Source organism: Falco cherrug, chromosome 14 (assembly GCF_023634085.1).
Source record: "Falco cherrug isolate bFalChe1 chromosome 14, bFalChe1.pri, whole genome shotgun sequence".
Lineage (NCBI taxonomy): Eukaryota > Metazoa > Chordata > Aves > Falconiformes > Falconidae > Falco > Falco cherrug.
Window position 1 is genome coordinate 14,729,583 of NC_073710.1, and position 26,492 is coordinate 14,756,074.

General features: G+C 35.9%; 1 protein-coding gene across 3 annotated transcripts in view; it reads left to right on the forward strand.

Annotated features, from left to right (window-relative positions):
• The window catches only part of CDH8 (cadherin 8), a 214,074-nt gene that overhangs the window by 99,651 nt on the left and 87,931 nt on the right, over positions 1-26,492 (forward strand). For all 3 annotated transcript variants that reach the window (XM_055726966.1, XM_055726965.1, XM_005432348.3), the window contains exon 3: positions 16,636-16,930. In XM_055726966.1, the coding sequence (XP_055582941.1) occupies positions 16,636-16,930 (295 nt within the window). The remainder of the gene's footprint in view (positions 1-16,635; positions 16,931-26,492) is intronic.

Genomic DNA, 26,492 nt, shown 5'->3' on the forward strand with positions numbered 1-26,492 from the left:
GACATCATGGCACATTCAGAGGAGAGTTGGTATCCTTTCTGTTGATTGCACTTCTTGAAAGGGCAATAATATGGACTGCTTCGTAAATAAATAATTTCAAAGAGAGCCTCAAAAATTAGGACTGGAGATTTCCAAAAGCTGGAGCAAACTCAGCCTGATTTATTTGTTAGTAAAATATATACAAAGCAATAATAGAAAGAGCTGTGCACAGGAATGATTTGGTTTGCACATCAAAACTTTTATTGCAAAATCCTTTGGCCAAGTTAGGATCCATGAAAGATAAGCAAGAAGAAATTATTAGGAAGAGACTGTTGAAGAACTAAGAAGGTATTGGGTCTAATCATGTCTTTTCCTTTCCCAAAACTCAATCTGTCAGCTTTCAGGCATGCTTATGCATTGACCTTTTGCCTTAGGGTTAAATTTATCAGGCTTCTATATGGTATTTGCTATTTATGAAAACTTGACTTTCTTCATAATGATATCCTGTACAGGACGAAAGTATGTTTTGAAAAAAAATAATTTTCTGGTGCCTGGAAAAAATAAGCAATTAGATTCACTGTTATATTTGTGACTCAGACTAGGCTGAAGAGCAGAGGAAAGAGACCAAGTCCAGGGAATTGCCTGTAGTGCCTTACAGATCAATCAGGTGGCACCAGTAGTGACCCTGTCCAAGGGATCATTGATCTACAATGGCCCCTGTCATCCTTTCCTTTGGTGCAGATGGTTTGCACATCCTAGTCAGCAGAGTACTGGCCAAAAATTTCAGATGGGTGTTAGATACAGCAGCAAGATACTCCTTTATGCACAGTACCCCAACTAATGTAAAGGGTAGGGAAAAAAGAAGTGGGGGAGAAAGCAAAAGTTGTGAGATTGGTTTGACTGAACATCTAGGGCTTTGACATGGTGGGATGACCCTGTCACTTCCCTGTCTCTGAGCACTGCCAGTTGTGCGAGTGGCAGGAGCTGATTGTGCCTGTCCATTTCAGTGGTAGACCTTGGCAGTGCCTTCACGTTCTTTTGGACCATGACAACATTTATGTGATTAATAGAGATTCTTTACTGGGGGAAAACAGTGTCTTCACAGGTGAAATGTTTGCGTGGACCTGTGAGTAACTGGAAGGGAATTTGGTCACAGGGAATTCGAGGAAACTAAGAGAACACAGTATGTGGATGTTTATCATCCTGTGATATAGTTCCATGACTTTCACTATAAAGTACAAAAAAAAGTTTAAATAATTAAAAGGTCTTTCCAATTCCTACACAAGTTAAGAAGTGCTCTCAGCAGGTACCATAAATGTGGATTTTACCTCAGTTGTAACTCATCCTGCTGTGATGACTTATTCACATTTTGCAGGCAGCTGCCACATCATAGGTGTGATGTCCTGTATCGCAGAAGCACAATAATTTTGTTCATTAGGATATACTAATCAGAGATATCTTGATCTGTATAATTCGATAGCATGATCTAAGGTCTGATTTTAGAGATATAATATGTACTAGGTGAATGATTACAATGATCACTTAGCTTCTGTTAATTTGAAGTCTTTAAAGCATTCAATAAAATGAGTGTTTGCTGTCCACCCCTGAGTAGAATGCCAATTCTTGTTTATAACATTATAAAGTTACAAAGAAAGTCCAATAATTGCCTTCAGCAGGGTCATTTGCATTATTTCTGCATAGTAATTACATGAACAATAGGTTTTCTATACCTAAGAGCAAAATATATGTTGATCTGTATATACTGAAATATAATCACAGCAAATATATTCTAATTATGTTGGTGATGCTGCAGAAGTAAAGGCACAGTAGAAAGCTGTTCTAATATCTACAGCATGAGTCATAGCATAAAAGCACTAAAACATTAAAATAAAGCTAGTTCTAATGGGGAAAATAATTAAATTATTATAAACAATGGGAATGAAATGGCTTTATTTTTGTTGGAAGTAAAGGTTTAATTGGAGGATTTGTGTTGGCAGCAGGAATGGTTTTGCTTTTAAAGCAAATAAGAATTTAATTCTTGAACTTGAGTGCTTCTTCTGAGCTGAGTGAAAGATACTTATTTCATGCACAGTTTTGAAAGTTTTGGAGAAAAGATACCTCTGTGTCACTCCAAATAGAAAGTTTTGGAATATCAAAAAAATGTTTTGGGCTAGGCATAGTATCTTTATTATATGAAAAACAAACCTCTAATATAAAAAAAAAAATAAAGGGAAGCAATGGTTTACTTTTCAAATGTATTAAAAAGTTAAATACTTTAAAAGAATGAAATTAATGCATATACAGGCATAACAAGATTTTGGAATCTAAAATATCACTTAAGCATTCTTGTCATGAAATGTTCAGAAAAAAATACTGCATTGGTGTTTTCCCATACCTATATTTGTTTCCTAAATCACCTTTTCAGTAAAATGCAAGTGGATGGTTGAAGTGAGTGTCACTGAGTCATCGTTGTCCAAAAAATTAGAGGTGAAAAAATACATGCAGGTACAAGGGCAAGGCTGGTAGTTTGGGTATTGCTTCTTAGTGGTCTTGGGCAGCTATCCTTAGGACCTTCAGCTATTCAGCTTGTTCTGAATATTGGGCCTCTTTATTCTGTGACTCTGTTTCCCCATCAGCAGAATAGGAAAAAAAAATTTTGCTTTGAAATGGTGTAGTGACGGTCCTACCATTACTGTGGTGACACATTGAAATTGTGGATTAATGTACATGATGGCCAAGTATTAATTGTTAAATAATGATAACATTACCTTGATTGTAGGAAGACAAATAAAAGGTTATCTCTAGTTTGTGCAAAGCTGTGAGTGAATTGCTGATATTCAAGATGTGTGATCGCTCTCAGCGTTGCGCCCCGGGGCTGAATGACACAGCCAGTTTGATGATGACTGTCTTTGCTTGGGCTATCAATATAAAGTGTCACCTCTAGAAGAGAATCAGGTCAGAAGACAGCTTTAGCCACAGGGAGTAAGAAGAAATGAGCTTGGCAGTAAGATTCCGGGCAGAATAAATAAGGTTTGGGAGTATGCTTAGCAAAGAAATACACTCACTATTGAATATAATGAGATCCAAATCAGGTAGTACTTGTGGACAGAAAAACACCAACAAAAACATGAGGTTTTCTATTGATCTCATATTCTGTATCCATTCATTTAGGTATCACCTGCAGTCAAAGAAGCTATTGAAATCTGTGTTATCTTTGCAAACAACTTGTGGGTCACCTTTCAGGAATGTAATTCCTTGTATACTCCTTGATTTTTAACTAGCTGGTATTCTAATTTTTCTCATGCAGATCTCTCAAAGAGCTTCTTCCTATCAAGCAACTCCCCCATCCCTTTGATGGTGTGGGACTGCTTCTCCAATGTTTGTCCACACAGGCTTAAAAATTCAGTAATTGTCAATCTCTTGTAGACAGAAAAAAGAAAGAAAATGTATTTCTCAAATATAAAACTCTCCAAGTAACCCTTAAAGTGAATATTATCACAAGTACACATAGATTGTTAGGGGCTTTTTCCTTTTTTTTGCTTTAGGTATTTGTAAGGCTGTGCTTTATTTGTCTTTTATAACAAAAACAACAACACACACACAAAAAAAAAAAAAAAAAAAAAAAGAAAAAGAAAGAAAACCACAACCAAATAACCTCAAACCAAACATATTGTCATCAATGAACTGGCATCTGGAAGTTAAATATTCTCAACTTCATTTTCTGCGGCAAGATTTAAATTGCCTAACAGTCATGTAACTTTTTTCCTATGTGTTTTTAGGAGCCATATGCTTGGTATTTATTTCTTTTTTGTTTCTTCCTGCTTTCCCATTACTTTACTCTAGATATTTCTATTTTGTGGTTGTTTATATCCTCCAAACTGGCTGATGTTTTGGTTTTGACTTTCACTACCACTATCCCTTTGGAACATATCTTAGCAAATAGAAGAAAGCTGAAATATGAGGATTTTTTTTTCCTGGTGACAATATAGCATAATTCAGATGGAGGCTTTTTACAGTCTTTTCACATTTTCTGTGTTATCCATCACCTGCTCTGCATGATCTCATTCCTTTTTATTGGTAAAGGACAGATGTCAGACTTCTAACTATTTAACTCTTATATTGAAATTCTTTTTCATGGTATAAAGAATAAGTACAGTGTATATAATACAACATCACTACTATCTTCAATTCTGGCTTGCAAATATACATTCTGTTCAGGTCTACAGAAGGACTGAAATTAATGTAGTGTTCATCTAAACAGAATTGGACTGAGCAGAGACTGACCATGCTGGCAAACAGCACACAAAGGTTTAAAGTTACAGGTCAATTGTAAGAAATCCATGGTATTTGCAAGTCCAGAAGTGGAACCGAATCTTTACATGGTGATTTCCAGCAATACTTATTTACACTACAATCTCCATGAGTGTGACTCACATGTAAGGGACTGTTCATGACCTATTTGTAACAATTGACAAACCTAAGAATTTGCCAGTCTGGATTCTTTGAGACCTGGAACTGTTTGTTAAACCTGCAGATCAATAATATATGAAACAACAGCAGAATATATGGCTTGCTCAGGGACTCTGCTTTTCTTATGAATTTCTATCCCATACAGGCAATGTAGGTGTTGCAGTCCTCCAAAACTTCTGTGTGTTTTCTCTTTGCCAGATTGAAATTGCTTGGGTTTTGTGCTGGCAAAGAAGGGCAGGGTTATGTTCTAACTAATTATTTTTTTCTTTAAAATAATGCTGAAACTTCTACTATTATCTCACACTCTCATAGCACATATGGAAAAGGAAGAGGAGATGGGAGAATTCATGGGGCTTCCCTGTTTAGCCACCTTGCTAACATCGATGCTGTATAATCAGAAGTAGTTATGCACCAGACTGGAGAAAATTATGGCTCCAGGCATTCTTGTCCTGTGGGCTTCTGTCTTTTTCTGAGAAAAGCTACCTGTTAGTGGAATTGGCATAGTTGAGACAGGGAATTATGGTCCCACTGATAAAAATACACAAACTCAGAAACCAATTGTGGTCAGTGGTGAGATATTAAATATGGCTTTGAATTTTTAGTATGGGTGGGGAAAAAAGTTTGGTTTAATCATGCTGATTGTGATATTTGAGTAGGCATGATCCTGATTTGTGTCAAAACAGAGTTAACATTTGATAAGCCAAGATATGTTTAACTGTATCAAGTTTTGTGTCAGAATATCTGTTACAGAACTGAGCAACAGTGCGTTTATACTGCTAATATTTTGTTGAAGAATGTGATACAGCAGATTATCTTTTCAGTTAACTTGGCTATCAATGTCCATTTACATACCCAATGATCCCATCTCCATAGGCAAACAAAATATTCCATCTCCTATATCCTAAGTAAATGTGAAAAGGCAGCTTTACTGACTTGATAAATAATCTCAAATATTTTACTTTACTTCAAGGTCTTGCTATTTTCAACACTTTATTATCTCACAGTCAGATAATTGCTGATCTCATTATTTATCTAGTTTGTGTGAAAATCAGTTATACATGACCTATTAGTTATCAGAAAAGTATAAAAAATAAGCTTGTAGGTTAGGGGTAAATTCTGAATTTAGTTGGACTATAAATTATGGAGTCATAATCCAAATTGATAACTAGATGTCAGTTGTGATTTTTTGTCTTTTTGGGGGGAGTTTGTTTGGTTCTGTATCTTTATTCTCTACATGTTTCAGATAAAGAGTTTTGTCTGGCGTGCTTTGAAATTTGATACAGGCTCCTACTGAGTTCCTTGGTCTTATATCAGATCCCGAAACCATTAAAACTATTAAAAATTCTAAAAAAAAATTTAAAATACCATTTTTGGACTAGAAATTTATGCAAGAATTCAGCCCCATTTTTTCCATGAGTTTGAATCCTACTGAAGCCGTAAGTGGTAATTGTAGAAATTAGCCAATGTCTTAGAAATTAATTTCTAAAATTATGTACTTTGGGTTCATTCTTCCTTGTCCCTCTTTCAGAAGAAAGGAAGGAGGGGAAAAAGCCACTTGGTATTTCACTGTAAGCAGAGGACAGTGAAGTAAGCTCAGTGAAGGTTGCAGCACAGATTATAACAGAGTCCTTGTGCCAACAAGGACCTCTATGTGTTACTGTATTACAAGTAATTAATAATCATTATTTATAGATGAGTACTGAGTCTGCAGTTGTCAGCTGCCCAGCTAACCAGCTGTCATTTGTTTCTCTCAGTAGAGTTTTCAGATAAATAGCAGGAATGTACATTTGATATTTGGATTATGTGTCATTCTTTTACCTAGAGTATGAATTGGCTCATTCAAAAACTTTAGTTCTTAATATTATACCTCTTTCTCATATTTTTAAAGTTTCGGTGGTTTTCCTTCTTTTTCTCCTGAGCCCTTCCAAAAGGTACCTGAACTCATTTATTAGAAAAACCTCAGCAATGCCCTTGGAGATCTTCAAGGATCTCCCTTATGCAGCTTTTCCCTCCTTTGATGTTCCTTTTATGGCCATTATATTTTCTAGGGGGCAACGTAATAATCAGTTCTTCGGAGGAGGGGGACTACGTGTATTGTTTGAGAAGAGGTCCTGAGAAATCATAATGTTTCTTTGCCTCTTAACTTCAGTCTATTGTGTATCATGCATCTTCTCTGCTGCTCGCAACCCCAAAAGATATTAATACATGATGGCTGCTCACCTCTCTTTCTAAGAAGAATGTCCCATTAGAGAAACGCAAAGAACAGCTGAATGGTGAGAGGACCATATGGGGTTTTGGCTGTTCTGTGCTCACAGAGTGATACGAGCACTACCAAGCTTGTGTGGGTAGAGAAAACTGACAGTGATTCAACCGTCATTAAATTAGTACAGATGTCTCCTGCAGCCTCCCACAGTAGTTTTCACCATGAGCTCAGACGATTTGTATAAAGGTCTAGACTAAATCATTGCTAAGTCTGTATGGATTCTGGCTGTTCTGAGATTGACATATGTTACACACTTACAGTTTTTGTGATACTGATTTGTATACAATTTGTCTGTATTCGTGCTGAACCAGGGTTTCTTTTTAATGGGACATTGACCCCAAATTTTGCATGTTTTGAAACACGGGCAGCTTAGGTGTTTACAGCTAATGACATAAATACTCCAAAATGATGCCCACGCTTATACTCACAGCATTGCTTTTTCCGACTTGGAAACAGGTCAGGTTATCTGATATGCCAAAGAATGTAGTAATTCATATGCAGACTAAAGTCTCAGGAATAACTGAGAAAGGGGACTGCAAGACTCCACACAAGTTGCTTGACAATCAGAGGTAATAACATTAATAAATATCAAACCTTGCTGGATTTGGCACAGTTGTTTCTTTCTGCATATTTAATATTGTCTGTGTGTAATGGTTTGTGTTCTCTGTCAATTCTTTGAGAAAAGCATTAACAAAGGCAGAAGCTATGATCTCTCTCTAGTGGTTTAAAAAAATATTTCAAATTTAATGGTATTGCAAATTGATCGCATTATGAGAGACGTAACCTTTGCAAGTGAGTTTGAAAGAAATTCACAGGAATGCATGACTTAGTGGAAATGCATGGGAAATTACATTAGGAAGCTTTGAAAACCACACTAGTGATGTGACAAATAATTTTTTATGAAACTGTATGAAGTCATAATAACTAGTTTCAACCAGGTTCTTCTGAATAATTTATAATTCTGCACGAGTTATCACTAATAAACATCTAACTGCAAGAAAATGGCAAAAAATAATCAAATTATCCTCATGTTGTATGTACTTATTCTGATGTATGACACTGATGTTACTATGTAACTGCAAGCATGGTAACTGAAGAACTAATGTTTTGTTTGACATCTCATAAGGAATTTGCTTTGTAGCATTTCTTAGCTGTGTTTATTTCCACATTCCAAGTAACTTGAAAAACATTTCTAGTAAGAAAAAAATTATACTGCACCCATGTGCACAGTTCACAGGTTACTGTAAGTACTCTAAAGTTATATTGTCACATATAAGCAGATAGTTCATAAGATAATCAATATGTGAGTACTCACAACTTAATTTTTTAGTTTTCTTTATTTCACTCTGTTACCTTCTCAACGGTTTTCAATTTTAGCTCAAAGCTGGCTGCGTAGCTGATGTTTATATTTCTGCACTGTAGATGTGTTTGACAGCCAATTGCTAGAAAAGAGCCTTCTATTTGCACTGCCAGCTTTACACATCATGTGGTTTTAGACAGTACTTGCTTCCTTATGTTCAGACATGGAAGTCTGCTAAGCAGTCAACTTTGATAAATTACCCTCAAAAAAAGGTATTTTAATGTTTTCAGGTTTGTTTTATTAAATATTATTAAATAACAGAAGGCATTAAGTAACAGAATGCATTCTGCATGGATTTGAAATTCTTTTATTAGAAGGAAGACAGGTTAAATATATTATCACTGGGTTCCTCCTCATCATTGTGAGCAAAGCGTGATCAGAAGCCAGGGTTGTAAAAGCAGCTGAAAAAAAGAGCCTTGAAGGATTGTAAAATTGTGACAACTTAAATATGCTTAAATAAATAGAAATATCTTGTCACCTTTGACCACAATGGCCTATTGTACTTCTTTCTGCCTTTGCTGATCTAGGCTATAGCTTGTCTAGTTTGACAGATTTTGTAAGCAGCTTCCAATTTACTGCTGCGGGTATGTAGTGATTAACTTTTTTATTCCTCTTCTGCAATCCTAAGAGTATGTATTATAAGATATTGCTCTGACATGCACTTGAGAAAATAATTTGAAAAGCACAAAGAGGTCTTAGTGCTCCAGTGTAATGTACTCTGTGCCTGAGAATGAAGCCTAGCAAGTTATAATAAGCTTTTAAAGAGGAAAGGAAAAATACAGTTCAAACAACATGGAAGAAAAGCTCAGAACACTGTGAATAAGATGATGATTATTAAAGGAACAAAAGAGAAGGATTCGGTGTATAGGAGCTGCCAGACTTGTGGCTAGCACATTGAATGGGAAATTCTTGTGGCTTATGTTTTTTTACAGCCTTCCCCATCTTTTGCCTATATTGAGGAAGGAGCAGCAAGAGAGTCTCTGCTGGCAGTAAAATTGAAAGCCAAAAGGGAACACTTTTGAAGTTGTGTTGGGAGACTTCACGCAATCTTACAGGTAGTAGAAACTGCAGCATAGTTTGTGTCCAAGACTGACAAGATAGAGGAGAGAGTAAATGATTTCACTGCTATTTTACCGAGTTGGGAAAAGTGACAAGTGCAGGAGGCACTGTTAATTATAATGCCTGAAGCACTGGAATTGTTAATATAAGTGCTTGACCGCAAACAGTAGGAGGTGACAGACGGATACTTTCCCCCTCCACCCAACCCCCCCCCCCCCAAAAAAAAAACCAAACACAAAACCAAACCCAAAACAACAACAACAAAAACCAACACAGAGGAGAGAATATGTTTTACAAGACTAACACTGCATGCAATTTTTGAGGCTCTCTATATCCAGCTTTCAGATCTCCTGTGGTGAACCACAGTATACTATAGATGAAATAATAGAGAAGTAAATGAGATGGGAAAGGAGTTGTCTTTGGCAACACGACACAACTTCGTTGCACGTTTCCAAGTATCAGAAACAGTTGGGTTAAAAAATCAAGACCTTTTTACAGGAGCAGTGTCTGCTGGAACATAAGAAAGGAACAGCAGTCTGGGTTGAGAAATAGTTACATGAACTCCAAGCTAGGCAGAAAGCCAACTACAAAAAGGTGTCAGCCATCTGAGGCCACTTAACACAGGACACTTGGGCGTTAAATAGCTGCAGAAAGCAGTGACTAAAGGCAACAGTCCAAGCTGTGGTGGGACACAGGTCATATGTGGTGGCCGTGTTCTCAGGACAGAAGGGAAGACAGATGGTATTCCCAAATGGAAAGGGCCAAGGCTAGAACTAGGAAAACAGAAAGCTTTAGCTATCTTCTGGCTTAACATAAGGATTCAGAAGAAGCAAGATACATAAGAAATATATACAGAAAAATCAACCTGAGACCATGCTTTGGAATGAAGATAGAAAAGAGTAGAAACAAATTACCTGGTCCTTGTTGCGATCACAGCCCCTGAAGATGAACTTGTGACTGTGGATTTGGGGAAGACTTTGCATGTGGGGACATGTTTTCCTGATTCCTAGCTCCCCTGGCAGGCAGAAAAAAAATTTGTGAAACAACACTGGCAATACATAACAATTCTAATTAAAAATTAATACTGTGATTAACTGGAGATAAATATGTAGAGCTCTTTAGGAATGGCTTGGGTAGTCCTATGGGCTGGACTGTTTTTCCTAATATATATCTTTGTGAGACTAAACATGGGTTTATCTCTTCCTCTGTTCATCCCATCTGTAAAAACAAGTGTATCTATCTCTTCTCCCAAGACACTGAGTGAAAATAGATATAAATTATTAATTCAGACTGGTGAGGAAGGCAATACATGACACGTACAGAAAGGACCAATGGTGCTCTAACCAGGAATGACTTGGATCAGGGTTCAGTCACATTCCTCAGCTCTTTTCTTGCATCAGTTGGTCATAATCAGTGAATTAGAACAAACAGATAGTTAGATCCAATCTTGTCTCCAGTTTTTTAAAAGCAGTTCACTCTAGTGTATTATGATACCAAAAGGTAAGCAATGGAAAGCAGTTTGTGCACAGTTGCAGCATGAATATAAACAGAGACAAAATTAGCAAATCAAATAGAATAAAAAAGCAACAGCAAAGAATAAACAGAAACATAAAAGAAGCCATCTGGAATCAAAGATACTCAAATGACATGGTAGGAAACTGAGGCAGACAAAAGCAGAGATTATGTTCTTAAATGAAAGTGTTAGGGATATTATTGCTTTAATTCTCTTTGAATATGGTTGTGAAACTGCAGCTGAGAAGTGTGAGCAGTAATGTCTTTTGACAGTTACTCTAGAGGCTTCCAAGTTACATGATTCTCATATCTTAAATGAAACCTTTGTCACCCATGGACATGTCTGTTTCCTTTCTGAATGTGTTCCAAGTACTGACATTATGTCAGGTACATCAAGTCTGTGCCCCAATTTGTCATTACCCTGAATAATAATGCAGAATATTTGGTTTTCTTCTTCCCCCATTGTGCAGCTATAATTCCCATTACTAGAGATGGGATCAGCCTATCCATGGAGAAAATGAAAGAGTCTATTCAATTGAAATTACATTCACTTTATTAATTCTGCGTTGTGTGCAAATGAATTGAATCTATCTATAATAGTTTAATTATGAATGGCTTTTTAAATTGTGGGTCATCAATAAACGTGCTCATTTTCCATTATGTGTCAGAGCATGTCAACAATACACACAGAAACCTTCTGTAACACCTAATGATGTTCATATTTTAGGGAAAAAAAACCACCCTGCAAAGTCACATACAGAAAGAATCATATGATGAGTCAGGTGCAGTACAGTTTTTTTGAAAGCACTGATATATGTATAAACGATTGTAAAAGTCACTAAAATCCTTCCATGATTTCACAAAATTAGCTATAGCTTCTTAGAACCCAGCAGTTTTGGAGAAGAGTCACGAAAGCTGAAAATTCTGTCTCAAAGTTCATTAAATGGGGTCTGCCTCATAAATGAGAAATATTATTTCAAAGCACAGTTAAATAATAGAAGAACCTGGAGCATTAGGAAAATGTTGGTGTGTTGTGTGTATATCTGCATAACATCAGGTGAAGATTGGTGATGCACTAGTTAATCCCTTAAAAAAAAATCCAGAGTTAGAATGTAAAAGAATGATGCAAATTTTAAAATGAAGTTTTAAGAGCAGATTATACATTTTCCCTTGAAACAAGTAAGGGGTAATTCCCTTGTAATTACACAAGGATGAATTAATTACTTTCTAACAAACTTAAATAAAAACCCAACTACAGAATGCTGCCTTGTCTTCTCTTAATTAAAAATGTGCAGGAGCATTTTCATAATATGCAGATTTCCCCCCTCTTGTGATTTATTGACATATATATACCTTTTCACTAATATGAGGAAATTGGGGTTACAAATCCTCTCTTTCACAATGCATATTGTTACTGGCTAGTCTGTATCAAGTTGTACATCAACACCACGCCTGGAGAGGACTTGGACGTGCCTAATCCCACTACAAAGGGCAGTCAACAGCTTTCTGCTAGTGCTGGGCACAGACCAGACCCAAGTGCATTATGTACTTCCCTGATGGTGAACACATGGCTTGAACATGAAATTCATTGCGCTGAGCAAGCTGTTGTTTTGACTACTGATGATTTGCCAGGTAGCTGACTGAGAGCAGGTGAGATGGGTTCCATCTGCAGAAGATACTCACCAATCTTTCTGCATACTCAGAATTTCAAAAGCACTTCCCAAACCTAGCTTGGAGCTTCTTCAGCCTTCGTCCACACATTAAGTTCTTGGCTGCATACGTAGTTTTGAAGTAAGTCTTTGTTAAGAAAATGTGATTAAAAATATGATGAACAAATACCTGTGGAATGGAAGAATTTAGTACCAGTGTAACGTGCTCATGTATTTGTTTTTTTACTGCAGAGTAGTACTTTTACATCTACAGCATATAGAGTCTCCTTGAATGAGTTTCATCCACGCAATCTCTCTTGCACTGATTGTAATTATGCATTTTTGTAATGTATTTATGTGGGAGACTATAAATATATGTTATATATTTGAATAGTGTGTTGGCAGTACTTTTAAGTATGCATCTGTTATTAGTGAAAATAATGTTAGTTTTGTGGAAGTACGCTGTGTATGCTTTTACCTATTAATACTGGCTTCTTTGGTTATCATCTGTATTATAACATAGAATTGCAAAGGAAGTAATAATAATTAGAAACTGCAGTGTTCAGAGGGTTCATTCTGGATGAAATTCATTTTTTAGGAACGGACCTGTGCGAGGGCTGCATGGGAGCCATTAGTAGGGTATGAATACAAGGCATCTGCATCACCATTAAAACTAGGAAAGGATCCAAAACCTCTCTTGTTGCCGTAAATCCAGGCATGGAATTGGGTGATGGGGTTGCATCTGCTACTTTAAAGAAGAGAGATGGTTGAATTTATAGCCCCACAGCCAGGGCAGTGGTGGAGGAAGAAGATTTCACTTCCTTTGAAGTCTGATTACCTGAATCTCATGCAGTGGAAGTGAGTTGAACATGATTAAGTTTTCCAGTAAACACGCTTTTCTGTTTGTTTTGGGCTGCTGTCTCATAGTGGGACATAGGGGCTAGCTATAGGTGTCTCCTTATTTAAATAGAATTTTTTTTACCTTTCTCAATATTTTTCTGAAAAATAAGAGGTCAGCTTTCAAGCACAGGCACAACAAATGAAGCTACAGGTGTGGAAACCAGTTTCAAATTTACAACATTTGTCAGGCTTTTTCAGCAGAAACCGATATTCATTTATCATATTCATTATGCCTCTCTATCATTCACCTAGACCCTATATAATTATGTGTTTAATGATCTTTAACCTTCACATGAACACAGCTTGCTGAAGCTTGACGATTGCTGTAAATTATCATTCACATCTGGTAGAAGAGAGAAAATATTACTTGGAAAAAATACTGTGCTTTCTGGTCTGGAGTTTCACTTCAGCTCCATGATTTAACTTTGTAAATAGATGATGATGATGTAATCCTAAATCCAAACAATGAATTGATTTTGGAAAAATGGATATTTCCGTGAGTTATTTATTATAATATTTTGATATTATATTGTAAGAACTTCAAAACCCAGAAAAGGTATTTTAATCTGTCAGTCTGAATGTTCATCTTTAAAAGTATACATATCATTTCTGTAAACACCATGTTTACAGCTTGATTTTTTATTAAAAACTAATAGTGGCAAAAATGATAGTAATTTTTTTTTAATCTTTGGGTAAAGGACTGATCTTCCACTAATCAGCCTCAGTTCCAAATTTAAGATTATAAAATGCTTCTAGCTCTTCCATTTTTTGTTTAATGTTTATCCCTTTATTTTATAGGGTTTCAAATACCAATATCTATTTGTTTCTTTTGATGCAAAGAACTTTAACTTATTAGAAGAAACAATTAATAGTAATCATAGACTTTATTTTGTTTTTACTGTTGGTATCTTACTAGCACTGTAAAGGTTTTATAGCTCCACATTAATTTATACCAGAACTGATTTATGAACGATAAATTGTGTTGAATAATATGGGTAAAATTTACACCAGAGATTATACTGACAGCTTCTCCTACTTATTATTAGCAAATAGCAAACTGGGAGATCTTTGAGCATTCTCAAGTATTTATATGGGATATCTACTTTATCCAGCCAGTGCTTTCTTAGAAATTCAGATTATAGTTTTCATTGTAAGGCTCTGTAGTTGGGTGAACTGAGATGTTCCCAATTGCTTTGCTGAGTTGTGTGTGTCCAGACAATGTTGTGAAACATCACTGTAATTCAGTTATGGATATTCTGCTGAAATCTTCATATGCAATGTTAATAAAGTATAGATTTTATCCAGGGATCAAACAGGTGTTTAAACAATCTGTTTAAAACATAAACAGATTCTGGATTGATCTTGACAGGCTCTGGTACCCTAGAAATAATTTTTTGTGTTGCTGACACCTAGATTGATTATAGTTCTGCTTATAAGGACAATATCTTTAAGGCAAAAAATAAATAAAAATAAATGTATTAATGTGTCTTACTGAGCAGAGAAAACTGCAATACCAAACAACAGGGAAGTACTGTCAACTGATTTAGTATAGTTAATAAATGGCACTGATTGTTCTCAAGTAAAAGCTGATAGCAACTACAAAAAGAAAAACTCAGTTTTTGGAAAAAGGACTCAGCTGTCACTTGATGTCTGTATGTGCGCTCATGTGGGCTGGGTAGGAAGAGTCAACTGGATTGAGTCATTCAAATTCACAGACAGTTCAAGTGCTTTTAGAAATTTGTTAAAACAATGATGTGGTGTTAGCTGGTGTGGTAATAAAGTGTTGCCCTGCAAAACACCGAGGGTGAAGTCACACCTCCTGTAGTTGGTGGGAGTTCTGCTGTTATTGCAAAGCAGAGAATACACTGGCGGCCCAAGATTTTGTATGTATAATAAACCAGATCATCTGGAAAATCAAACCTGACTGCCATTGTCCGCTGTGCTCGTTGCAACAATTTGAGATTCCTTTTTTCTAAGGTGCTGTTAATGAGTTTTCTAAGCCCTTATTCCTGAACAGCTAATTTGCAGATATAACTGTATGTGAGTCATTATCTACTGAAAAACCTGCAGAGCCTGCTTGTGGTATGACATAAAAATCCACTTGTGTCTTGGCTGTAACTGGTGTTACAAGGCTTTTTTTCCACACCTGTATTAATATCCCAATACAGGTTCTTATATCAAATGACAATGCTGGCCCTAGCAACCCCTGATATCCATTGAAGAGTACAATGCATAACCAGCAACAATTTCTGTTGAACTGCCTGCTAAAAAATAAGCAAACAGGAGCAAGTCTAGTGGTAGTTGTAAGTCATGTTGCAGCTGTCCTAAACAGGTTGTACATATTTCCTTCAGACTTCTTGTGAGACAGAGGTAAATAATAATAAATGCAAGTTAGGTTTTTAATGACATGTTATTCACTTCTTATTGTTCATATTGTGTTGGACTTTATAGTAAATAGAATTTAAAGCACTATTACTGTATATTTAAATTATTATCCTGTATTTTTGAGTGTGTCAACCCTAATACATATGGTCCACCAATTGGTACACTCACCCTCACAAATTAAGAATTTGTGATGATAATCCAATATTTAATACTTGATTTTTTTGTGGGCTCAGAATCAATGAATGCCCTTTGTTTGTCTCCAGTGCTCTTCAGTTTAGGCTTTTAATTAACAAATAAAAAATCAAAGTAAAGAAGAATTCTATTTTTCCCATACTGTTTCAGATTATAATAATCTTGTGTTGTTTTTTGAAAAGCCAAATAGAATCTAATTTTTTTTTTCTAATGCAGCATTGAGGAGAATGGGAAGATGTGTGTGAGGGTGGTTTTAATATTTCTGGAAACTTGCTTTAACAAATGTTGTTTGTTGGGTTTTTTTAGGGGAAATACTTTTAGAATAAATACCTTAGAATCCTTTAAGTTCTGCTAACAGCTGAGTTATGATATGGCTCTAAATTTCTGTGAATGCTGTCCATTACAACATTTGCATAGATGCCAGTGTTCAGCCTTTTTCAGTCACCTGAAAATAAGCTGAAAGCAATAACTAAAAAGAAAAAAATGGATTAAAATATCTATTACTGTTAATCCTTCATTCACCCTTTGATCTAATAGGTTAAGGACATTTTGTGCTTGTTCATTTTGGCTGATAATAGTTCTGAAGACATTTACATTTTAGAACAGGGATTCAATATATATATATATAACAGCTGCTTTTTAAATAGAAAGTCTAATTATGCCTATGATTACATTCACTTTTGATTAGTATGTATACAAATCCCTACTATCCTTGTGTATTCAAGCTGAGATGTGGATCACTGGTGCTAAGCTTAAAGTACAAAAGAATAGCTTGACAAAATGTATGGTTAGACCAATGCAAAAAAAAAAAAAAAAAAATCTGGGTGTAAATTTTGTCTCTAAAGTGCTTTTTTTTCCCTGTTTAGTTGCACACAGACCTGGATCCTGGCAGCAGCAAAATCAAGTATATTCTGTCAGGAGATGGAGCTGGAACAATCTTTGTGATCAATGACAAGACTGGAGACATTCATGCAATGAAAAGGCTTGACCGTGAGGAAAAAGCTGAATACACGCTAACAGCCCAAGCGGTCGACAGGGACACAAACCAACCTCTGGAGCCTCCTTCAGAATTCATTATTAAGGTTCAAGACATCAATGACAATGCCCCAGAGTTTGTTGATGGTCCGTATCACGCTACGGTTCCAGAAATGTCTGTTGTAGGTACGTATGTGTAAACATCAACAAACTTTGATTACTCACAGTTTAAACTGTGCCAGTATGCTGTTGAGTTGTTGATGAATAATAAGATATTTATTATGTTGTTAGCATTAATTTGCATATTTACAAATCTCTCCTTGGCCAAAGCTTTCATCTGCAGCACAATAGTGGAGTCCCTTAGTAGTAAGAAAATGACTAACAGATGTATTAATGTGTCTGTCTTTGTCCAACAACACTTTAACGGGTTGAATTTATATTCCCCTTATGATGCTGTACTTAGAGTATTGTTACTGAGAAGGATTTATCAAGATTTGTTCCAACATGACACTCTAATCCTATTGATATTTTGTTGATGTTTAATTATCTGTTTGTGTATTTTCATACACAGATGTAGCACTTGCAGTATGTTGATACATACTTATTTGTTTTCCTCTAAGTGCAACTCTAATCAGCCGAAAACATTGAAATGAATGATGCTCTGTCTGGGAATTGATGGTTAGACTCTAGAGTGGACTTAACCAATTAGCCATAGGATTTGTGTGGAAGATGGAAGGGGAAAACAGAGAAACCTCTGGAAAGAGATGGTGAAGAGGGAAATTAACTGTGTGAAAACAAAGAAAACGAAAGGAGTAGGAAATAATCTTCTTAATATGTTTTACTTATATTTATTATTTTTGCCAGATTAATGTGAATCTATTTTCTCATGGATTAATAGATTAGATTTTAATCTTTTTTCATAGTTTCTCCTGTGTTCTGTGTTTGCAAGTGTATACATCTCTACTTACAGGGGTACGTAATTATGTACTCAGGTCCTCAGTCCCTACTGACACAAACATATCGAGTGCAGAAGACCCGTAGCTGTCACTAAAGCAAAAGGGAAGTAAACCCATTAAACCAAAAGAGTCAATTTCAGAGTTCAGTATAAGCAAAGACATCAAAATCTGGCCATGAAATTCAGAGTAAATTCTAATGTGTTTTTTTTTTTTACTATTAGGTTGAGCATAACATGCTTTTCAGCAATTTGTCTACATCTGTCACAGCAAGATAATTGAAAGAATGCCAAGGCGCTTTGTAAAATAAAGCAGCACCCTATCAAAAAGTTTCAAAACCACCATTCTGTCTTATATAGTTAAAAAGAAGAGGAATGTAAGGAGCCAGAACCATCCTCTCACTCACATTCAGTACAATTAGTTGTACCAGGCCATTTTCAAATGTAAGCATGGTGTGCTGACTAGAAGGTGATACCCGAGCCTTCATTTTTTTAATCAACAATTCTCCAACAGATTTTCATATCTTGGTTGTATTGAATTGCTTGTGCCAAAACTGATATGTGAATTTTCAAGCCTGCACATCAGTTTTTACTAAAACATAGGTTTAATTTGTAAGTTACTTTCAGTTACACAGCAGCATAAACATGATACGAACCTGCTTTCGGAATATATTTTTGCCAGGCTCTAGGCAATACAATGGCTAAATTAAATAAAACAAAGGGAAAAAAATAAAATAAAGGAGGAAATAGGAGAAGGATGAAAGGAAATTGAAAGCAGTTAATCCTTATATGAACGGGACTTGTTTGGTATTCTAGGAAAAAAGAAAATGAATATATATTGAGACAAGGCTGCTTTAAAAGTAATTTGTATCGGTGCATATGAGCAATATTTATAAACCTTAGTAAAGATATGGCTTCTATCCAAGGAGTATTCACAGTGCAGAAGATGAGGGGGAAAAAAAAAACAATCCAAAACATTGACAGGAAACTAGTCAGAAGATCAGATGAATAAAAATCGAGTGAATTGGTTAACATGAGGTTTAAAAGATGGTGAGAGTGCAATGAAAGCAAGAGAGGGGAAATGAAACATGAATAATTTCATTAATGAAAGATAGAGGAAGTGAAACAATTGGGAAAAGTGTTAGGGTGAAGCAGGGAGGGGGGAGGAAATGTAAAGATGGTCATGAGAGATGCATTAGAAGATAAAACTTCATCTGGGGAAACTTCACAGTAGGAGATTGTAGAAGAAATGACCAGTACCTGGACATAGATGTCAGGTTTTGGAACAGTGAAAAGCTCTGGCTTTTTGAGGATATCATTTCACTATTTTCCCTAGCATGGTGGGGGAAAGAGAAGTAATTCTTCACTGAACTGCCTCGAAATCATGTAGTTCCACATTTTTACATATCCTTAGGCTGCATGGAAGAGTTTAGTCCAAAATGAGTTTATTCTAACACCACAAATACAGATAGAAAATTGTCATAGATTATCCAAGAGGTCTACCATTTATTACCTTTATTAGTGAAATTATGCCAGTTTTGCACATTTATCCCTTATGATGCCTGAACTTTGCATATTTTTCTATGTGACATTCCTAGGGGTGCACATTTTCAGGCTATTTCTGTGAGGAAGCACAAATATACACGCTTGCACTTTTGTTGAAAAACAAAACCTAATTCTAAACTGTCACCTCAGAACTCAGAGTATGTTTGCCATTGCATTACACGGGTCACAACTGACTGTAAAATCTGTGCAGCATATGCAGTCAAGTCTGCATTGCAATCTCTGCTGGAACCAATTTTCAAGGCTAGAAAGATGAAGATCAGACTGTTACCCCTTCGCTAATGTTGCTGTTACTGTTTCCTTCTGCCTTCCTCTTTTAACCTGCAGGTAGCAATATCAAGTTGTACTAAATCTCCATAAACTATTTTAAGTTTCTTTAAGTTTTGTTAGTCCTCTTAAAATTACTTTACTTCTCTATAATGTTTATAAGAAAACTGTCTCCTTTCAGAGTTCAGGGATATTTTTTATTTTTTGCCACACTAAGAGTATTTTACTTCCATTATTCACTTACTTAATTCTCCTTAAAGAGATCTCCACCCACTGCTAATTTCAGCCTTGACATTTCTACAACACAGCCATTACTAGTCAGTGTTCTTATGCAGGATAAAAGGTTCCACTAAATCTCTTCTTTCCTGAAAATCCTTATACAAATTCTGACTGCTCTGAAACAGAAGAGGAAGTCATATGTTATATATATATATATACATGTGTGTGTGTGTGTGTACACACACACACACAGAGTGTACTTATGTAATGGGGATGCTGGACAAGGTATTTTATTTTTGGACCTCTGTGGAAAGCAATGCATAAAATACAGATGAATGCATTAACCTGTCATTATTCTCTAATGTAATGTTGAGGTTTTAACCCAGTGTGATTTTCCTAATAGCTATATTAGACACTGGTGTTACATTCCTTGCTGGAAGAGATGCGTTATATGAACGTCAGTGGTATTTTTGCATGACTGTCTAGGACATGAAAGACACATTATGGGGATGTGAAAACTGTGGTGTATGTACAAACCTTGTGTGTGTGATATGTATGAATGTGTGTGTATGCCAGTATATGAAATTATCACAAGTGCATGACCACAATCCGGCCTGTTAGATTTTTTTGTTACGTATCAGTGATATCTGGAAAGTCCTGCTTCGCTATTAAAACAAAAGAAAAGGATTTGCATGGCTTTCCTCCCACTACCTGGTGCAAAGACAATTAGTATTACACTGTGTTATCTCCGGTAGGAATGATGCTCACTTTTCAGCTGTCTTTACAGAACGCACACCCACACACATACTGAGTGGTGTTGTATCGACACTGTGTGCAGAGTTATTTTAAAATAAATTATTTCTCTCTTTGACGAGAGGAGCACATTCCAGAAAAAGTTTTGAGAACTAAATTGAATTTTCCCTTATTTCATCCTTGTATTCCTTTCTCTTTTTTACACATTTCCTATATAATGTACTGTAGTAAACCCTGTTCCCCAACTCCAAAATGATGAATTTAGTTGTAAAAGCTAATAATGTATATGGAGAATATGCTCTTTGCTGAAACTTAGTACTTTAATTGTTTAATTCTGATATTAATTTGCTTGAGGGATTAAAGATCAAAAAATGAAATCTGTACAATAATTTTATTGTGACAGTATTGCATGTCACAAATAGGAAATAATTTCATTTGTCTGTACATCTCGCTTAATCACTTTTAGATGTACAGGGATGCACTGGTAATGAAACCCAGTTGAAACCTTTTAAAAAGAGATTCACCTAAGCTTCTGGGTGGAAGAACCCCATGACTTCCCCCCTGCCCCCATTTGTCTGAGATGTGTATATATGCCTGCAATGAAGGTAGCTTATTATGTAAATGAATGAGTTATCTTAGAAGATCCATAAGGGTAATTGTAGCTGGATCTGTAGCTTATTTAAAGAAAAGAAAAAAACAGAGAGAAAAAAAAAGAAAAAAGTTTTTGGGTTTTTTTTTTTTTAAAAAAGAGAGACACTACACCCAAGTATGTTCTATTTCTGTGTTGCCTTCTTAGCTGTGCACAGATGTATGACTTCCCTGAAAGCGTGCTGCAGAGGTGATGATGGAAACAAAAGTGGATACTTTTTCCCAACAGTATAGCAGGATCTTTTTTTCAGGGGTGGGATGAGGAGTGAAATTTCTTGATTTTCTTCTTAGTGAAGGCAAGAGTGTTTAGACAGCTAGTGTCATGTTGAAAGACAGAAGATGACAGAAGTAGAGTGACAAACGTGTTGGTGAAATAAAAAAGGACACAGATGGAAAAAGAACAAAAGCCATAAGGGAAGAGAATTATTTCATAGTTTGCCTGAATTAAGGTAAACAGACAAACTTTAATAACCTCCAAATATTAAGTCCCCTCACAGTCATAAAAAAAAAACATCTTGAAATACATGCAGTGGAATCCAGTCTGCCATTACTCTAGAAATGCTTTTGCCTTTAACACTAGAAAAAATTAACAGTGTGAGAAAGATTAGAATATTTTTGTCCCTAAATGTTTCCATGAAAACTATTTAGTGGGGGAAAAGGTCTTTATTGGAAAAGGCTTAGGGTTTCATGCAAGTCAGAATATCAATTTCCAATTTTGGCACAAGCACATCTACTTAGCAATGTTTTCCTTTGGATCGAAGTTTACCCTTGGTTACACTACTGTAAATAAGAAATAATTCAATCTTTTTTTTTATTTTTTCTTCAAAAGCAAACTGGAATTATTTAGTGTATCTATTTATAGTAGAAGCGCACTGTATAAGGTCTAGCTTTTCTTTCCAGTTCTCCTAAAGATATTACTCCTCTTCCAGTTACAAATTGTTTGGAAAAGAACAAAATCTGTTGAATACGAAATCGACATGCAACACCTGATATGAATAGTGATAAAATAACTAGATAAATTAGAAAGATGCAAGAAAAACCCCACCTGAAATGTTATCAAGATCAACCACACTGTCTTACTGGTTTGTTGGGGTTTTTTTTCCCCTCTGTATTCATTGATTTTTTAAGGCACTGAGCATGACTGTTAAATCAATGATAGTTTGTCACAAAATTGTAGAGTAAAAGGACTATATTACTGGGGTCAGCTACAAATTAGCCCAAAGGGTAAATGCAAAGGGAGTGCAAAAGCTAAGGAAAAAAACCAGCAGATGTTTTAAAATATGGCAACAGCTGTTAGAAAATGTATATCTTCATGTTTTCTTGTTCCTTTACTTAGTCATCTTGTGCATAATCAAATTCACTAGCTGTGGTACTGAAGAACATTTTACATGAAAGATATATTTAGTGAGCGTACATGTCTTTAAAATCTTCTGTACATTCTGTGTGGCTGAGACAGGGTTCCAAAAGCAGAGTCATAAGTAACCTTCAGTAATTGGTTAGGATATTGATTAGGAAAACCAAGACAGTATTCTCCCTAATTTTACTTGTTATTGAGCCTTGAATAAACATTTCTGAGTATGTTGGTGGGTTTTTTTGTTTGGGTTTTTTGTTTGTTTTTTGGGATTTTTTTGTACTTTCCATTTCTCACGAGGTCTGTTTGAAAATGTCATTATCTTTTTACATTGTTCGTAAATGACCATGATGAGTTCAAGGACCACAGATGAAGTTACAATATTGCTTTTTAGGGGTTTATAGTCTGACCCTTTTGTTGCACTGACCTATATTGTCCTGAATGTATTAAATTAGTTCATTGACTTTACACAAAATTGCTAAAATCACTGGGATTGCTCAAAATACTTCGTACTAGTGGCAACAAGTATGTGAACATTCAAGTTCTGAAGATACTACCTGGTTCTTAGAAATAAGCTCTAAACTACCCGTGCAAAGTGTGGAGCTGTTAATGTGCAGTGGTTTCTTAGACAAAAACTGCCTTTTTTCCCTCTCCATTAACTGGCAGCAATTTGTTACAATTTTTCCATTTTTTGCACACATTCATTCCCTTTGCACAAAGGAATGTTTTGCAAATGACGCATAGTGAAGTGACATCAGGAAAAAGCTAATTTGGACCAGAGTTGAAGTCCTAGCTCCTTTACATCTTCCTGTGATGTTCCTGTTTCACAGGATGAGGACGAACAGACAGACATAGACACATGTTGACCATATGAGGGCAGAGCAAAGAAAATTTTGGCATTTAGGTGCTTGCTTCTCTAGTCCTAAGCAATCTACAAGAATCTGTCCTGCTGTTATTTTTCCAGGTGATTCCTTTCTCATAGTCACAGCTATATATTGTTCTTGTTGCAGATATTCTGCTTCTGAAGTTCTTTGTGGTTCTTTTCATTTATACACTTCACACAGTCATATTTCTGTTCGGTGAATATATGCAAATAAGTCTTTGACTCAGGTTTCTGCTACATGCTCTTTTGGTTGCCACTTTAAATCTACTCTTAACAAGCATTTCTCACAGTTTTTCCAAATTTCACATTTTATAGAAAAGAATGTTCAAAACTGTGGTAGTTTTGTTTTGTTGGCTTTGAAAGCATGCATTTTGTTTCTCCAAACAACTATGCTTGTGACATAAGCCCATTTGCTGGCCAGTGGATGATTTCCTAAGTGGCAAACAGATGAGAGAGAGCCGACTAGTACAGATTTCTGCCAGACTTAGGCTCTGTGAAATACCACAGAATTGGACTGGAATGTATTCTCTCTTTTTTTTTAGTTATAGGAAACATAGACAAATTCTAACCATGAGTTAGAAAGTTCTAGGTCAAAAAATTAAATTGTGTGGTATTTTTTTTCATAGCAACTTTGATTACTATAACTTACATCACTCTGCTAACACAAAAGATTTAGCTTTAGAATGCTGGAGACCAATAGTCCTCAAACTCTGTTAATTGAGATAGCCTGTGTTAGGCGTCTCTTTGACAGACACACTTGACATTTGGGAAAATGAGATTCAGACGCAATTCAGAACCCATTATTTTATTTTATTTTTTTCCTGGCATTGGTCATTCCCCACCCTGCCCTGAGTTGGTTCCCCTGTCTTTGTATGCTGCTGAATCTGCAGCACTTGAGGTTTCTTTGTGAATACAGAGCAGCAATTGCCTGTGGAGCTGATGTCAATACAGCTTTCTCATGAATCAGCCAGGAGAGGACTGCTGGCCAGCTGATTCAACTGTACCCGCTCCCTGGGGCCCTCATGGTCTGTGCTGCCATATGCTTGCTCCGCAGTGGCCTAAGGGGGCAATATTTCAAAGTCTGCTTTTGTAACCTGGATTACAGTTACTGGCACTGTAGGCTTCGCTCTACCAAATAAAGCAAGCAGGGCATCAAAGCTGCAAGATTATACCAGCCGTTTTCTGTTTTCATGATAGAAAGGTATAAATGAAAGGATTTCTGCAGTTAAACAGCCAGGGCTATTTTATTATTTATTTATACTTGTATACAGTACACCTGAGCATAACCTGAAACTTCCATCGAAATCAACAAGCCTTACCGTACTACCCCCCCGCCTCCCCCTTGGTAACGTAGTGTACAGTGATCATCCAATTTCACTGTCTTTGCCTGGGGACCTCGCAGAATGAATGCTGATGAAATAGTCAATTGATTAGAGACAAGCAGTCTTTCAAAAAGTCCTGAACAAAAGAATAGTTATTTCCCACATCTCTTGCAAATATCAATTAATATTCTATAGTGTGGGTGATACCTAAAGGGAGAATAATAATAAAACAATTAAAAAAATGAAAAGAAAACATTATTCTTTAAGCCAAACATAAAATATATTTTACCCTTCTACTGTTGCCTGTGATGTTACATACTTTATTCTAATCCTAACAAACAGCCACCCAGGGCTCTCTAATGGCAGCATCTTATAAGTTGTACCAAGAAAGGCTGCTAACCTTAAAACTGAAAAGGCAGTGTCCTTTCTTATTAAAGTCACACAGGCTAAATCCAAGCAGTAGGTGAAATCAGCAAGGATAATTGCCAAAGAGTTATCTATATCACTAGATTGAATATACATTTCTGATGTTAAACATTTTTATTTCCAAAAGTTCATGTTATAAAGGCAGCATCAGAGTTCTAAAATGATTAATCTGTGCACAAATTTTGTAAAATACACAGTTTATTAGACTTCACAACCATGCTTCCTACAGTCCTCATTATACAGCTGTAAAATGCTGAAGGCTGCCAGCTTGCTCCGTTGTCTGTGGGCTGTACAGAAGGCTTTCTTCTCCTATGCATAGCAAGCACCTTTCATACTTCTGCAGTTACACATTTGCATATAATATATTTTTCCCTTTTCCCTCACATGATGAAAAGTCCTTAAAATGACACATGAGCAATCTAAAAGCATCATTGTGTTATATGTGGTAGGATATTCAGTTGCTCAGAGATTTTGACTCATACACATACTGCATGCTAACATTTTTTCAAGGTTTCATTAACTTTCTAAACTACTCTAAAAATTGCATTAAGTAATATGTAACATTTGGAAGAAATAACTCGGATTTTTGTTCTGCTTATGGAGCTAAACCTGACTCAGTATATCAGAGGTACATGAAAAAAGTATTTTCCTGCTGGAAACAGGAAAGAGTTTCTTGCGTTTTTTTTGGCACAGTACTTCATAATTTATTGTAGTGGTTATTTCCTACTGTTGACCAAGCTGCTCCTGTTGGGTTCTTTCAGATCCCTTTATTAAGCCAGATTTTTCAGGTGTTAAAACTTTTGGGTTAGACTATCAATTGTATGGGGCACCATCTGCCATTTGCTGTAGGTCTGTAGAGTACTGGGTTCTCAAATCCTGTGTGTTTCAGTGACATCAACAGCGCAACTATATATATAAAACCAACTAGCAAAACAAACCAGTAATGCTTTGTTACTCTGCTTTTTAAGATCAGCTTTAAAAAACTGAATATGAAATGATTTGCAGTTTATTGCAGAAATTATATGTATTTGTCTAAATGAGTGTGTAAGTGCACATAGGTCTTTATATATATATATATTTGGAAAATAATGTAAACAGAAACAAAAGTCTTGCAATACTTGTGCTTTTCCTATAAGTTGATGTGCCAGCTTACATGCCTGAAGTTCCTGGAGGGTTAGTATTATAGATTGGTATGGCCTAATTTGAGTACATACGCATAAGACAGTAGTCATATGTTAAAACTTAGACATTTGCATTAGCTGGCTAATTTAATTTGGATTCCTCGCTGGTCGACCAAGAAAGCAGGTTCCCATGAAAGGACAATTCTGTTTTCCTCCCTTATACAGAGCAGAAAGCTAGTGCAG